We start from the raw sequence: 14,998 nt of genomic DNA on the forward strand, positions 1-14,998 counted from the left end.
TTAACCATTTAACCATTCTTAAGCAAATCATGTAATACATTGTGCAAAACAAGGTTTTAAGTATAAAGCAAATTATTATTTAGGCAGTGATGAAAAGTATCTGACAGCCTGATCAGAGAGGAGGTGTGCCACTTCTCAAATACATCTCTATAACATTCCTTGAATACTTGAATGGGGACTTTACCATGGATGTACTTGGTGGGTTTCTCTGCATGCAGCCTTTTGGCCAGTGAGTCAGCAGCTGTGCACGGAGCCATTAGAGCAGACAAAATGTGTCTGCTGCAGACTTTCTATTTACATCCACCCTGTTTTAGAGAACTGCTTTCTCATAGTTCAAGTGAAGACTTAACCATCATAACTCTGAATAATGCTGGGGGCCTATATGTTTTAAATGTGTGATATGTAGGGATTTACTCTGGATGACTAGATGGGCCAATATAAAAAAAAAGGTCAAGCAGGTCTCCCTCTTAACTGATAAGTTGGGCATTCTGGCTCAAACAGGCCAACATAATGATAATGTCTGTCTGCATTTAGATTGTATCCCAAAGAGACCTGAGGAGAAGAGTGTCCAGTTTCTCTTGAGCCAGACAATTCAGAATTTATTTTCTTGATAATACCTTCCTCGTGGAGTGAGATTTTTTATGGCAAGGCAAGTTTATTTATAATGCACCTTTCAACACAAGGCAATTCAAAGTGCTTTACAAAAATGAAAGACATTAAGAAATTGGCATTTAAAAAAAGTATTAAAAAGCAAAGATAATAAAATAAACATTACAAAATATATAAACAAGTATAAAAGTTACAGTGTGAGATATGAATAGTTCAATTAAAAGCAGCGGCAAAAAGAAAAGTCTTCAGCCTTCAGATTTTATTAAGATGAAAAATAAATCAGACACACTTATAAAAAACATATTTGAAACATAAATATAAAAAAGGAAATGGAACAGGGAAATGATTAACGGAAGCATAGGTAAGTTATAAACAACATGTGACACTTGTTTCTACACAAAACTATTATTCTAAATTAATCTTTTGCAACTCAACAACAAACCAATGGAAGTATTGTGATCACTGTAAACATTCTGAGCCGTAATTGTTTTTATAGCTTACACTTACAGTACAAACACACTTTCAAAATCTGCATTATGAAAATATTAAAGCAATATCACAGAAAATAAACATTCTCAGTACATTATAAACTCATTTACCAGCAACCATGGATAACATTCAGTGATTCTATACGATAAATTAACCATTAAAACACAATAAGAGGACCGATAATTCTTCGTACAAGATTGCTAGAGATTTTCAGAGTCAATTATTCACAGTATTTATGCAGCTGCGAGTGACTGAAATGATATGGACCAGGCCGTGTGTGTGTGCGCGTTCACGAGGCAACAGCTGAAACTTCCAGCAGGCGTGCGCGGCATGCAGGATCCGGTAGAAAGTAACGGTACTTTTATGGAAACTGCTCGCGGACACGCTGACAGCAGCCAGTGGAGTGTGTGCACGCGGTGGTCGCATCTCGGATTGTCCTGCGTTTTTACTTCGTGTGGTTTATATCGACACAAAGGATTTCAAGGAAAATTCAAACACAGGAGGACGACAGCAATCTAAAGAGGTAAACTCCCATGTTTTACAAATGTAATAAAAACTTGGTTTGAAAACGATAAAATAATCTGTTCATCATGATGAGCAAGGTCAAATATATTAGTCAATTAAAAAAGTTTCCTTTTAATGGATCATCATAGACTACATCCTAATTAAGTCAGATACATCAGGTAACCTCTTGTTGTCAATCAACATGTGTTTGTTAGTTTAGAAACAGTTACAACTCATGTCCACAATATGTGATCAGGCATTCATAAACAGACAATAAATGCATCTGATAAACAGGTTTAGCTATAATAAGTTAACACATTACTCAGACTGTATATTTCTCAAACTATTGTCTGGCTCAAATTTACACTGTGCCAGCTGAGTACATAAATAGAACATCACCCCCCATACCATAAAGTGTGTCCTTTACCTGGATTTTCTTGAAGTTTAGTGTTGATTTATGTGACATTGTGTCAGTCAAATATTGGAACAAAAATATTTATGAGACAGTCTATTTTTGTTTTGGTTTATATATGTTTTTGTAGATAGACATAACTAACATTGACCTATATGTATAATCCCAATCTAAATCATACCGTCTTGAGTCTGAAATGTGTGCACAAGCAGTTTGAAAATGGCAGGTGAGAATCTGAAACTGATTTTGTTTTTTGTTTCCATCAGTCTCTCAACATTTACCTTCTTCTTACTGCTGGGATTAGGAGATCAGAGCAACTAAAAATGACCATGATTAATAAGAAACCTTTCAAACTGAACATTTAGCAAACGAGGAATATGAAATTAGATGTACTGGTTAAGATACACATTTGCATTTATACTCATTCTAAAAGCTCTGTCCCATTGGTGAAACAATACACATGCACTTCTTTCCTCTGTGCTTAACCTAAATGAAAGTAACGTGATATTAATATACAAAATAATGTTGTAAAGCTTGTTAGAAGACTTTTGAGTCACAATGGGGTGGACTTTTTAAGTTGATCACACACATGTTGAGTTAGAAATGAAAAAAATCAACGTGATATGGGAAATATGAGCCAAACTAAGGCACATAATTCTATACTTCCACTTATATTCCATTCAAGACTCAAATCATGACACACTATCATCGTCATACATTAATACAAAAGGTATTTGAGGACACAGATGAATGGAAACAGTTTTTAGTGTTGATGACTAACGGCCCAAACAGCTCTGGTTCATCCAGTTGTCTCTTTGTCTGGCCGTTTATCGAGGGTCTGTGGGGCGACATGTGGGTGCCACCTTGAGCTCTGTCCAACTGACTATCACTCTTCAGAAATAGCCATGATCACATGTCCTGGACCCAAAAGTGGGCTATAAATAGAGGTCAAGCTTCTATCGCACTCTTTCTCAACATACTGGGAAGTGGAGCAGCTTTCTTTGCCCCTAACTTTGTAGTCAATAAGTGCCTGTTGCACATTTAAATTCAGGCACTTGGAAAATAATATTACCGAACTATGAATTCATTTGAAAGTAAGCTCTGGACTTTAAAATGGCTGTAAACAACCTAAAGCAGCCTCAATAAAAAACAAAACCTTGTAGAGCTAAAAAGGTTAACTTGACAAAAATAATATGGATCACTGCAAAACGTTCAAAATGAGCAATTGAATCAATAAAGTTGTCACACATTTAAAAAAAAAAGAATATATTTCTGCCATCCTTTCTTCCATCTTGAATGGTGCAAAAACGAAGGCACTGACGACAAATGTAGGTGGAAGCCAATTCATGCTCTTGGTATATCCGCAATGAAATAATAAGCGCAAAGTGTATTAGCCAGCATATTTTACATTTGAAGTTTTTGTTGTATTTTTTTGTATTTTTGCAAAGTGCATGAAAAAATGTATTTAAGAAGACATACATCTGATCATATTGATATTTCTGAGGAACACTTGTGTAGAGCAGATTGCCAATGAATCACTTGTACATAAGGTTTGTGCATTCACTCTCTTTTTCTGCCCTGCAGGTAACATTTGAACAGTCTGTTTGTCAACTTGTCCTTGTGGTAAAACATGACTGAGGTGGCGCAGTTCGCGGCTGTGGAAGGCCACGACATGGATGATGTCATAAATGAAAGTGAACTCAACACGAGCGATGCAGAAAACAAGGAAGCTGATACAACACATGAGGAAGATGACTTGGTGGTTGATGAAGAAGCGGTGGGTGATGAGGACGTGGTAGTTGATGAAGAAGCGGTGGGTGATGAGGACGCGGTGGGTGATAAAGATGGTGCATCCGAGGAGAAAAATGAGGAGACATCGCTCACAGAAGAAAAAGAGCATGACAACATGAATGATGAAGAAATAAATGAGACAGATAAGACACATATAAACGGTGTGGATCACAACGAAAACCACACAGCTGAGGAGAAGGATGAAAGTTCAGAAGCTGTCAATGGAGTAAAACAGGACACAGAGACGAAGGAGGGTGAAGAGTCTGACACAAATGAAGGCCAGGTTACTTCTGAACTGGCACTTAAAAAACAGGTGAGGGAGGAGTTTAGGAATCATTAAGATTGATTTTCAATGATGTGATTATTGTCATATAGATTACCTTTCACACAGATTTAAGTAATTGTATCTTTCCTCTCAACTGATAAATCACAGAGACTCCTCCGATCCAGAAAGCCTGTGGCAAGAACCTATGTGCCGAACCCTAACAAAGAAAAGGGGGAAGTCACGGGCAAATTTGAGGCCATGCAGAAGGCCAGGGAGGAGCGCAGCAGGAAGAGGAACAAGGACGAGCAGCAGAAGAGGAAGGATCAATACGTCAAGGAGAGAGCGTGGAGCGTCAGGAAGCAGCAGGTCAAAGACAGATAACCCCACTAACCTCCAACCGTGACCTGCATGGCATGATGAGGCATGACGGGGTGACAAGGCTGCCAGTTTGAGTGAGAACTTACTGATACATCACCGCGCACTGTTTCATAGAATTAACCAATTCATAATTACGGTGTCATGTTTATTCAACTTTGATTTGTGCTTGAATTCAAAAAGGTAATATAATATTTGAATTTTATTCATGCCTAATAATGTGCACAACAACTACTAAAGGACTGATTCTGCCCAATTCTAAATGCATGTTGTGCCACATCGTTAAGCTAGTTGACATTCATTTTAAGTTAATTTACTTCCCCAATTTTACACATAACAAATATAAAAGGTGCGAAACGGTAAAAGCATTGGTAAATGAGAACTGAAACAATCAGTTGATGAATCACATTGTCAAATGACACAAACTGAAAGGGAACTTTTCTAAGTGGACTAAAATGTGTCAAGTTGCATTGTGGGTAATATAAACTGCAGGTTATGGCAAGAGAGGATGATGCGTAAAGTTCTGCCGTCTCAATGTTGCTCCTTTTTCTTTATTACCTGCCCCTCTTCAGGGACAATTTAAATAGAAAACATCATATGTCTAGTGTCAGGTTCTCAAATGTAATGGCTTTTCCCTGTTTTATTTTTTAATTGACAGCTTTATATTTTTGAGTTTGGACTGCTGGTTGAACAAAGCACAACATTTAAAGATCTGATTATAATCTGGCATTTTATGGACTATTGCTTTATCAACTAATCGTTAAACAATAGAAAGATTTGTAAATTATATAAAATAAAAAATGGTTGGAACTCTGGTCTAAAATGATACACAATGTATTTTTTATTTTAACTCATATTTAGCCATTCAAATTGTTTTTTTTTAAATGTCATCAGAATAAACAGAAATTCATTAGGAAATATTTTAGAGATTGGGAAGAATGTGTGAAAATGAAAGTCGAATTTCAGAGATTAATTCTAGGTAAAGACAGTTAGTCTAAGATCGACTGTGGTGAAACAAACAGTGATCTGGTGTTACGAGTGGATTACCAGACAGAAAAACCTTCCTGTGTGCAAATGTGCCATAGCTGGTCTGGCTTGGGCTCCTCTGCTCATCTCCTGCTGGTGCAACAACACCAAGGACCAATCAGAGGCCAACCTGCAGGTCACATGGCGCGGTTATTAGCAGGGATTAGGCTCTTGTTCTTGCTGGGACCAGCATGGCACCTGAGGTTGCAAAGCAGATGATCCCAGCTAAACCGTAACGTTCCACAACTCTTTATCTGATCCGCCAACAGATAAAAGAACTGCTCGCTTCCAGTGATGAGGAAGAGGAGGTGAAGCCAGTAAAGGTAGAAAAATCCTACGTCCCCAAAATCACAGGTAAGACAGAGAAAGGGAAGGATAATCAGGGAGGAATTAAGGAGGAAGATGAGGCTGAAGGATTGTGTTGTGCTCTGTGTAATCCTCAGGTAGTGTGAAGGGGAAGTTTGCAGTCATGGAAAAACAAAGACAAGAGGAAGAAAAGAAGAGGATGGAAGGAGAGAGGAATAAGAGGGAAGCCCAGGACAACAAAGAAAAAGCCAAAATAAAGAAAGAACTGGCTAAGAAAGCAGCTGCGGTGAGTAGACCTGGCCTGAATTCCTTGACCTGCTGGGAAGTTGGACAACATCTCACACTGCCTTACAGATGAAAATAGTGTATTTGTATCTTTAATGATTCAGGTAATCCTCAGCTGCCACTCAGGTGAACTATTTTAACTTAGCTCTTGAGATCTAAACAGTTGGTGGAGCCCGGATATAGGTCTTAAAACATTAGTAGCAATGTTGACATGAGCAGCTTGCTAACTTGTGGCAAATGGATTATGTTCATTATTATATCTTACTGTGTAAGTCTTGCAGTGAAAAGGATTTGATGTGGCTCAAATTAATAGTTCCAATGAGTCCAGAACAGATAAGACTTAACTACTTAACTACTATACCTTTAGGCAGTGTGGTTCCTGGGAATGGTTACGTAATATCATTGTGCCAGAAAGGCTATTACAGGCAACCAACGACTACTTCTTTGCTTTAATGCTACCCAGTACAGCTATAATAAGGCTATATACGTTTAAGGGCTGTGCAAAAACCTGTTGTAGCACTGTAGATTTGATTTGGCTTTTTGTTTTGAATATGTTTGAACTACACTGTCTTTATAATCATCATCAGTAATGGCAGGAGCCATAGGTACTAACTGAGGATACCGTTTCAGGATTTAAACCAAAAACGTTTAGACATTATTAGAGCTGGTCTTGTTTACCAAGAGGACGTATTTCTACACCAGACAGGAAAAGATTTTGATACAACAGTTAAACCATCATGTTGGGAAATACATGTAAGCTTCAATGGGTCTGTCATTTTGTATTCATTTACTTGAATGTTTTTTTGTAAAGGACTATATAACAATTATTGGGGTTATATCAGGTCTCCTAAAAGAAACAATTGTTGACTTTAAGAAGATTTGTTCTGCTCCATTTCAATAAAACTATCAGAAAATATACTTGAGAAGCTCATTTGAATAAATTATAATAATCCAAGAAATTAGAGATTTCGTTTTGAGGGTTTTGGAAGTGATTAGGGCTTTTGGCTATGGTCCTAGTAATGCTGCAGACAAAATAATGAAGTGTTTCCTCCAATGTCAACGTAACTTATTTTTTATGGGTGACTCGTTTACAAACTAGAAAGCTTTTTGTGCAATATTTCTTATATCTATTATTCACAGCAAATGACACCTCAAATCTTTAGGTTTCTGCATTAGTGTGATGTAGTAATGGGTTATGTCTCATGATTAAAATGATCCTGTTTAAGGAAGCACTGACTTTATGTTCTAGAAACAACTGGAACAGCAGTGCTGTCAGATGTAGACAGCAAATGACTGGCAACTGTTTCCCACACCTCCCAGTGACCAAAGTAGCTCTAGACCTCCTTACTGTGACTAAATTAGACCCTGCTATCTTAGACTGACACCCAAACCCTGAACTACTGAAAATGGCGACATTAGGCCAATAGAGTTCCCCCCTACCCACCCACATGCTTTAACTCCCAGCCTGTGTGTGTGTAAGCATTGAGATGTACCTGAATGTGTTTTTTGAAAAGGTAATCTGATCCATTAAGTATCCATATGTCAAAGAATCTCTATAACAAGTAAGCAACTGTTTGTCATGCGTTTAAATCCCTACCTAAGTAGAAGCATTATCAGCAAAATGTACATAAAAAGTAGTACTCCTTTTGCTTAGTAAAAAGTAGCATACAGTCAAATGGAAATATTCAAGTACAAGGACATCAATTCAATTTCTTAGTAGCTTTCCACTACTCTAAACTAAACTCTTTCCAATTACTATTTTTAATCATTCATATAAACTGGCAAATGTGAAACTTGTGTGTGTGTGACTTACTTACTGTGCTTTGGTAATAACTCCCACATTATCAAACACCTTTTAGGAAGGAGATGACTCAATCCTGGTACGAGTGGTTCCAGGGAAGGTATCTCGACCTCCGGGCAGAATCAAGACGAACTTTGAAGACATGGAGAAGAATCGAGAGGAGGAAATAACAAAGAAGGCAGAGGAAGAGAAGAAAAAACGTTACGATGAAAACAAACGCTCCTTCAGGGATGCCAAGCGGTGCTCGGTTGTTGAGCAGGTAGGAATATGAACAATATCTCTTTTTAAATAAAACAACTTCAGTGATTGTGGAACACATTTTAAAAAAGACTCACTTTTATGGGGATTGAGGATGAAGAAGAGAAGCCTTCAGAGAGGGCGCAGGTTGTTCCTGGAAAGCTGAAGATGACATTTGAGGAGCTGGAGAAGGACAGGCAGGAGCACAGGAAGAAGACGGCCGGGGAGGAAGCCAAGCGCCGCCTGATAGATGAGAAGAAAGGTTTCGAAGAGGCCAGGCTGGGAATGGTAAACAAAACGACTGAATAGAATTGTTATTTCTATGTTTAGCTGTACATGTTCCTTGTATCCAGATTCTAACAAGCAGCATAATCAAACATTATAATTTCTGTGATGATAAACACAAGTGTGGGTTTACACCTCACACACTTCCAAATATGCATGTGTTTTACCCTATAGTAAATCTTTAGATATGAATTGTTAATATAAATGCTTTTACATGTTTGCTTGTTATCAGGGAGAAGATGGAGAGGACACTCAGGCAGCGCAGGACGACAAGGAGGAGCACCGGCCTGGAAAACTGAGGTTGAGCTTTGAAGAAGTGGAAAGGCAGAGAGTAGAGGAAGAACGCAAGAAAGCAGAGGAGGAGTACAAGAGACGAATGGAGGAGGAGAGAAGAGCTTTCGCTGAAGCCAGGAAGAGCATGGTCAGTATGCTTCCCAGAGATAAATATAAAATTCAGTATGAAAAAGGTCTTGGACGATGAAAGTTGCCACACAGTCCATTTTGAAAACATCTGATGCTAATATCATCCAAACAAACTGTTCCCCAGATCGGATATCATTTTAAATGAACTGTCACACGTTTAGGGCAAAAATACCTACTGGCTTTTTGAGTAATCTGAGAAGATTCATAACACTTTTACATCTGTAAGCTAAATATATGGCAGCAGCCAGAACACTTAGCTTAGCATAAAGACTGGAAACAGGGGGAAACAGTTAGCCTGGCTGAATCTAAAGACAAAACATTCCATCTGTCATTTCTAAAGATTACTAGTTAAACCAAAGTTTTAAAACCAACTACCTTTTAACAGGTTATGTTAGACGATGTATTGGAGGGGAGCAGAAACTTCCTTGAGTCTGAGCTGGTGGCATTGTGAAGAAACAAAAAAAATGAGCTTTTGAAATGTTTTAATTGTGTGTATTATAGGCTGTTTTATCACTAGTGGTTATAAGTGCACTCTTTGTGAGAGAAATAACCAGATCCTCACTTTGAAAGAGTACTTAAAACTAGCAAAAGATTATCACACCTTAAGCCATTTCTTATCAAAAATAATAAAAGCTTACCTTGCTGTGCTCTCACTCTTGTAGCTCGTAGATGAAGATGATGAGGTGCTGATGGCCTTAGTGAACATGGAGGGCAGTAAGCCCGGGAAGATTTGCGCCAGTTTTGAGGATCTGAAACGCCAGAGAAGAGAAGGAGATCAGAAGAAAGCCGAGGAGGATGCCAAGAAGAGACTGGAAGACGAAAAGAGGCTCTTCGCTGAGGCCCGTAAGAGTATGGTAAGCAAAAACAGTGTGATTTTTTAAAACTAATGATTAACAGTAAAAGGTAGTTTCTGGTGCCCATGCTGCGACTGAATTTGCTGCTGCTAAGCGGATGAACTGTCTCTGAAAACAGTCATATACACTTAATGCATGTTGTCGTGGCTTCCTTCCTTGTCTTTCCATCAAGCCACTACGCCTTAAACAGACAGTTCTAACTCGTTTCTTTCCTTTAAATTACTCACAGTTTGAAGTGTTGCTTGGCCTCCGATGGTTTAGAAGATGTTGCGATGTGTTTGCTCAAAATAAAATAACAAACTTTTGCACATGCAACAAAGAAAATAGGCCTTTACAATATTCAAAAGAAATAGGCAAAACTAAAATAAAACAACAAACAACTTAGGTATTCTTTCTTTCTTTCTTTCTTGATAATGCTTATAACTTCATAACTTAAAGGGTACTTGCACGATTTGTGTGTACGTATACGGGACGAGTACGGTTAAAAACTGTTCCTCGACGGCGTCTCTCAACAGGTTGCCCATCACAGTGGCTTTAGCACAGGCGCCGTGGGAATTGTAGTCCTTTATAGTGCGTTGACTACAGACGTCACAATTAGGTGGCCTTTCTTATAAAATCTAAATACTGGGTCTAACACATGTTATGCATGTCATGATTATAAATATATAGCATCTTTGAACAGAGCAATTGTGGTCTACATCACGCTATCCCCTATTTTAACTGTTCTCACTGATGGTCTAAATGTGATTTATGATTGGATTCTGGATGAGGAGGATGAAGGTGAATATTGTTCTGATCATGGGTTCAAATTGTATTCCCATATTGTTTTTTTTGGATACATGTTTTTTCAAATGTTATGTGCATCAATAAGAGTGGCTCCTGTGCTTGCTGGATCTTTTGGCATTATTAATTATTGGGCAAGTATTTAAACATGTGTTTGTTGTTTTGCTCCGTCACGGACATACAAGTTAATGCAGTTACTTCGCTCCCATTCAGAAATATATTCCTTTGTGTGTACTTGTATGTGTATAGGTAGTGGATGAGGAAGAAGGGATGGTGAAGAGTGAATCTCAGGAAGCACTGCACCCTGGAAAACTGGAGATGAACTTTGAAGAGCTACTGAAGGGGAAGGAGGAAGCTGAGAGGAGGCGCAAGGCAGATGAACGCAAAAGGAAAATGGAGCAGGAGAAGCAGGAATTCGAACTACTCAGACAAGAGATGGGCAAGGTCAGTCCGGAACAGATGAATTTAGACCGCTTTAAAATATTATCAACCACTTATTGTTGACTTTAAGAGCTATAATTTTTCTGCAACCACGAATGTAACTGCATTCTCAAATAAATTGCCTTCCGTCTCACAGGACGAAGTGAACGAGAGCTCAGATGTTGTAAGCAAAGAGTATCAAGAACTAACCAAGCTCAAGAGGACTGGCTCCATCCAGGCCAAGAACCTCAAGTCCAAATTTGAGAAGATCAAACAGCTGACTGAAGAGGACATTCAGAAAAAGATTGACATGGAGAGAGCACGGAGGAAGGCTGTTGATGAAGAAATAAAAGAGAGAGAAACTGAGAGGTTCCAGGAGGTAAGAGATACAGGGATGGGACAATAAGTCAAGAAGCCACTAACAACATTTGGAGTCTTATTTGTTATAGAATACAAAAAAAAGTGTTCTCCCTAATTTTCTTTTTTTATATCAATGGGGGATATTTTCAGTATAACATTTGATAACTGTTTTCAGGAGGATGAAGGAGGAGAAACATCTGCAGTGAAGGTCGATGAATCACCATTCAAACAGAAAGTGGATATGAAGGCTAGATTTCAACAAATGGCCAAAGCCAGAGAGGATGAGGAGAAGAGGAGGATAGAGGAGCAGAAGCTGCAGAGGATGCAGTTTGAGCAGCAAGAGATCGATGCTGCACTCCAAAAAGTAATCTTGGAAACTTAATGGATTTATGCAAAATGATTTTGTTAAGCATGAAAACAAAGCAAGAGTTTCATTGAAGTTGCCTTGACCCCAACAACGTTGTTTTTCTGTTTGCAGAAGAAGGAGGATGATGTGGAGGAGGAGGGCAGCATCATTAATGGCTCTGCGGCTTATGAAGATGAAGAGGATCACGCCAGATCGGGGGCTCCATGGTTTAAAAAGCCCCTTAAAAACCAATCAGTGGTGGACTCGGAGCCGGTTCGGTTCAGCGTCAAGATCACCGGGGAGCCCAAGCCGGAGGTGACCTGGTGGTTTGAGGGAGAGATGCTCCAGGACTGTGAGGACTATCAGTATATAGAGAGAGGAGAGACGTCCTGCCTGTACCTGCCCGAGACCTTCCCTGAGGACGAGGGAGAGTACATGTGCAAGGCTGTGAACAGCAGAGGCACAGCAGCAAGTACCTGCATCCTCACAATAGAAAGTAAGACCACCTTGGTGTGACTGCATGCCTGCATGAAACCTGCTATCTGGATTTCAACTTCTTTCTATAACGTGGATCGCATGCTCCTCTTCCGTGAACTCAGACAGGTGTGGATAACTGCTCTTCTGTTTCTGTTTTGCAGCTTATGACTACTGATGCCCTTCCATGTTCTGGAAACTTTCCCTGTTGTCTCTCACTCCTTTTGTAAAACTTTCTCCCTCATAGTAAGGTCAAACAGCAGAGGGAAGGAAATAGCAGTATGCTTGGCATTCCTAAGGGAGGGATACACAACACAAAAAAAGCGACATGTTGTTTACGTTTGTAAAGCTGCACTCCCTGTAGAGTAGGATGATACTTGTGCCAAAAACCGACACGATTCTTGTTCCCATGTCAAGGGGAGGCCCTTACAATATTTATAAGATCCAGGAATTAAAGTATCATAGTATTGTAAATATCACACTTTATAGAACATCCATGCAAACATTGTGTTGAGGCATTGAAATGTAAAAAGTAAGACGTTCTTGTGTACGAATTTTAAAGGACAAGGTATGGGAATATCAGTAAAAGTAATTTGGCTTGGGTGTTCTACTACAACTTCATCAAAACTAATATGTCATGTCATATTAGTGGACACATGGAAAACCCCAGTGAAGGGTCTACCGACAATGATATTGCTGATCAAACCAATGAGAACTTGTGTTCTTCCTGATATGTGTTTAAACTATTTAGGTCCAGTTTGAATGTTTTTAAATTGCAGCATCTTAAAAAAAAAGAAATCTTGATTTTTCATGCAACAACCCCTTTTTTTTTTTGAGTCTGAATCGAGTTGAATCTTGAAACAGTTGTCATAAATCAGTTGTGCTTGACAGTAGGTAACCGTTTTATGGTTTGATAATGAAAAATGAATATGCTAGCCTGAATATTTGTCATTTAATATGAATTAAAATGTTTTAATAAAATGAACAGAAATATCAGATTGTTTGTGGTGTCTTTTCCTATCGCATGGGGAAGACTTGGATAAGTACTACTACCTAATGCCTGCATTGTTGTATATTTTTCTTACTTAAAGTATTAAAGTGAGTATAACCCACGTATACATTATCTTAATTTTCTAGATCTTATAAGTGGCCAAAATTGAAATTGAATGTCATATGATGCAACTGGGATGTACAGTATTTATTTGTTTATGCATATTATCAGAATCAGAATCAGAAACCGGTTTATTACCAGGTAAATTGACATGTATACAAGGAATTTGACTTGGTGTTAAAAAAAACAAAAACAAAAATATAAAACTGTAAAAAGAAAACAATAATAACTTTAAATATATAAATAACTGGAATTCACATTTTCCTCACTTTGTATAGTAAAAATTAGTAGATTAATCCAGACTATAATTGGCAGCACTACTGCCGATTGTGAGATCATATTCCGCATTTCGTTTTACTAGAAAAAAGTGTGGTTTTTGCCATTTTTTGCATAAGGACTTTGTCTCAAAAGTTGTTAACAACTTTATTGCTTTATTTTGAGCCCATATTATATTCTCCTGATATATTATATATTTTATTTCTCAAATTCCTACTGAGGACGTTGCTTTAACTATGAAGTGACAGATGCTGTTGGTACCTGTACATGTGGATATGTAAATTGTAATCCCTGTAAATGTTGCTGGATATGTCCTTTTGTTGTTCTGTTGTTTATGTTTTAACTTTTTATGTCTTCATGTGGAACCTACTGCTGCAGGTCTCCCTTGAAAAAGAGATCATTGATCTCAATGGGATTTCACCTGGATAAATAAAGGTTTTGAATTGAATTGAATTGAGTTTAGGAACCACTGGACCTCCCTTGACGAAAGGAGAGGAGAAAATGCTGCCCCACAATGCCTTGCAGCCGCAGCATTTGCCGTCACACAACAGTCGGCCGTTCACGGAAACAACCGATTATGACTGAGAAATGATATCATGAAAGTTACCGTGCTTATTAAGTTTTTTGAAATGTATGTGGTAAGTTGCCAAAGTGCTTTGTTTTGAACGTTCATCAGTATTATAATCACAAAGAGAAATATGAACATTAGTTTTTACTGAAATGATCAAATAAAGTCAATATTTCATTAAAAAAAAATGTATAAAATTAAAATATTTTTTAATGACAATCTAGAATGTGGGAAGAGGTGGGGCGGCACCCCTAGCGCCCCTGATATTCACCTAATTTTAGTGCAGGGGACGACAATATATATTGGGGTCCTGAAGTAATGGGCCATTGTATAGGAAATGTTGTTTAAATGCATGTCTTCTTTCATTGACTTTGTCAGGATTGGGACAAGGCAGAGAACATTCCCGACCCCGACGCTAAGAAGCCCGAAGACTGGGACGAAGAGATAGACGGGGAGTGGGAGCCGCCCATTGTTGCTAACCCTGAATACAAGGTAACAGAAACAAACTTAAAAGCCACTATCCGCTAAGCTAAAGGCGGCTAATGTTGGGCTATAAAGGAACTACAGCATGGTCACATGACTTCACATCACCACAGCTAAGCTAAAGGCAGCTAATGTTGGGCTTTAAAGGAACTACAGCATGGTGACATGACTTCACATCACCACAGCTAAGCTAAAGGCAGCTAATGTTGGGCTATAAACATGACTTCACTTCACCACCGCTAAGCTGAAGGTGGCTAGTGTTGGGCTTTAAAGGAACTACAGCATGGTGACATGAATTCAAGTCACCACCGCTATGCTAAAGGCGGCTAATGTTGGGCTATAAAGGAACTATAGGCTTCTCAATTCTCTAATTTCCCCTCCTCGACTCCTATCCTCATGTCTTAGTCCCGCCCACAGGAGATGCGAGCGGAGGAGTCGAGGAGGGGAACCGAGGAGAGAGGAGTGGAAGCAGCAGCCTCCCTCTCTGGTCGCTGAAATGGGGAATTGAAATGACA

General features: G+C 38.7%; 1 protein-coding gene across 3 annotated transcripts; it reads left to right on the forward strand.

Moving 5' to 3' along the window:
• Positions 1-1,489: 1,489 nt before the first annotated feature.
• On the forward strand, positions 1,490-13,043 carry nexn (nexilin (F actin binding protein)). 3 transcript variants are annotated; one of them, XM_010795000.1, is made up of 14 exons: positions 1,490-1,621; positions 3,599-4,118; positions 4,239-4,436; positions 5,741-5,825; positions 5,915-6,063; positions 7,922-8,122; positions 8,215-8,388; positions 8,618-8,806; positions 9,471-9,662; positions 10,695-10,889; positions 11,023-11,244; positions 11,401-11,589; positions 11,704-12,067; positions 12,210-13,043. In XM_010795000.1, the coding sequence occupies exons 2-14, from the start codon at positions 3,645-3,647 to the stop codon at positions 12,221-12,223; spliced, it is 2,646 nt and encodes an 881-aa protein (XP_010793302.1). In that variant the 5' UTR covers positions 1,490-1,621; positions 3,599-3,644; the 3' UTR covers positions 12,224-13,043. The 3 variants fall into 3 exon arrangements, with proteins under 3 accessions (XP_010793302.1, XP_010793301.1, XP_010793303.1); XM_010794999.1 differs by lacking the exon at positions 12,210-13,043 and having other exon boundaries at positions 11,704-12,087; XM_010795001.1 differs by lacking the exons at positions 1,490-1,621; positions 12,210-13,043 and having other exon boundaries at positions 3,981-4,115; positions 4,235-4,436; positions 11,704-12,087.
• The last annotated feature ends 1,955 nt before the right edge of the window (positions 13,044-14,998 follow it).

This window comes from Notothenia coriiceps, unplaced genomic scaffold, assembly GCF_000735185.1.
Source record: "Notothenia coriiceps isolate Sejong01 unplaced genomic scaffold, NC01 NC01_scaffold00037246, whole genome shotgun sequence".
Lineage (NCBI taxonomy): Eukaryota > Metazoa > Chordata > Actinopteri > Perciformes > Nototheniidae > Notothenia > Notothenia coriiceps.

Coding starts and splice junctions, on each gene's coding strand:
- nexn (XM_010794999.1), top strand. CDS start 3,645: ATGACTGAGGTGGCGCAGTTCGCGGCTGTGGAAGGCCACGACATGGAT. Junction 8,123..8,214: donor GGTGCTCGGTTGTTGAGCAG/GTAGGAATATGA, acceptor ATGGGGATTGAG/GATGAAGAAGAGAAGCCTTC. Junction 10,890..11,022: donor TCAGACAAGAGATGGGCAAG/GTCAGTCCGGAA, acceptor TCCGTCTCACAG/GACGAAGTGAACGAGAGCTC.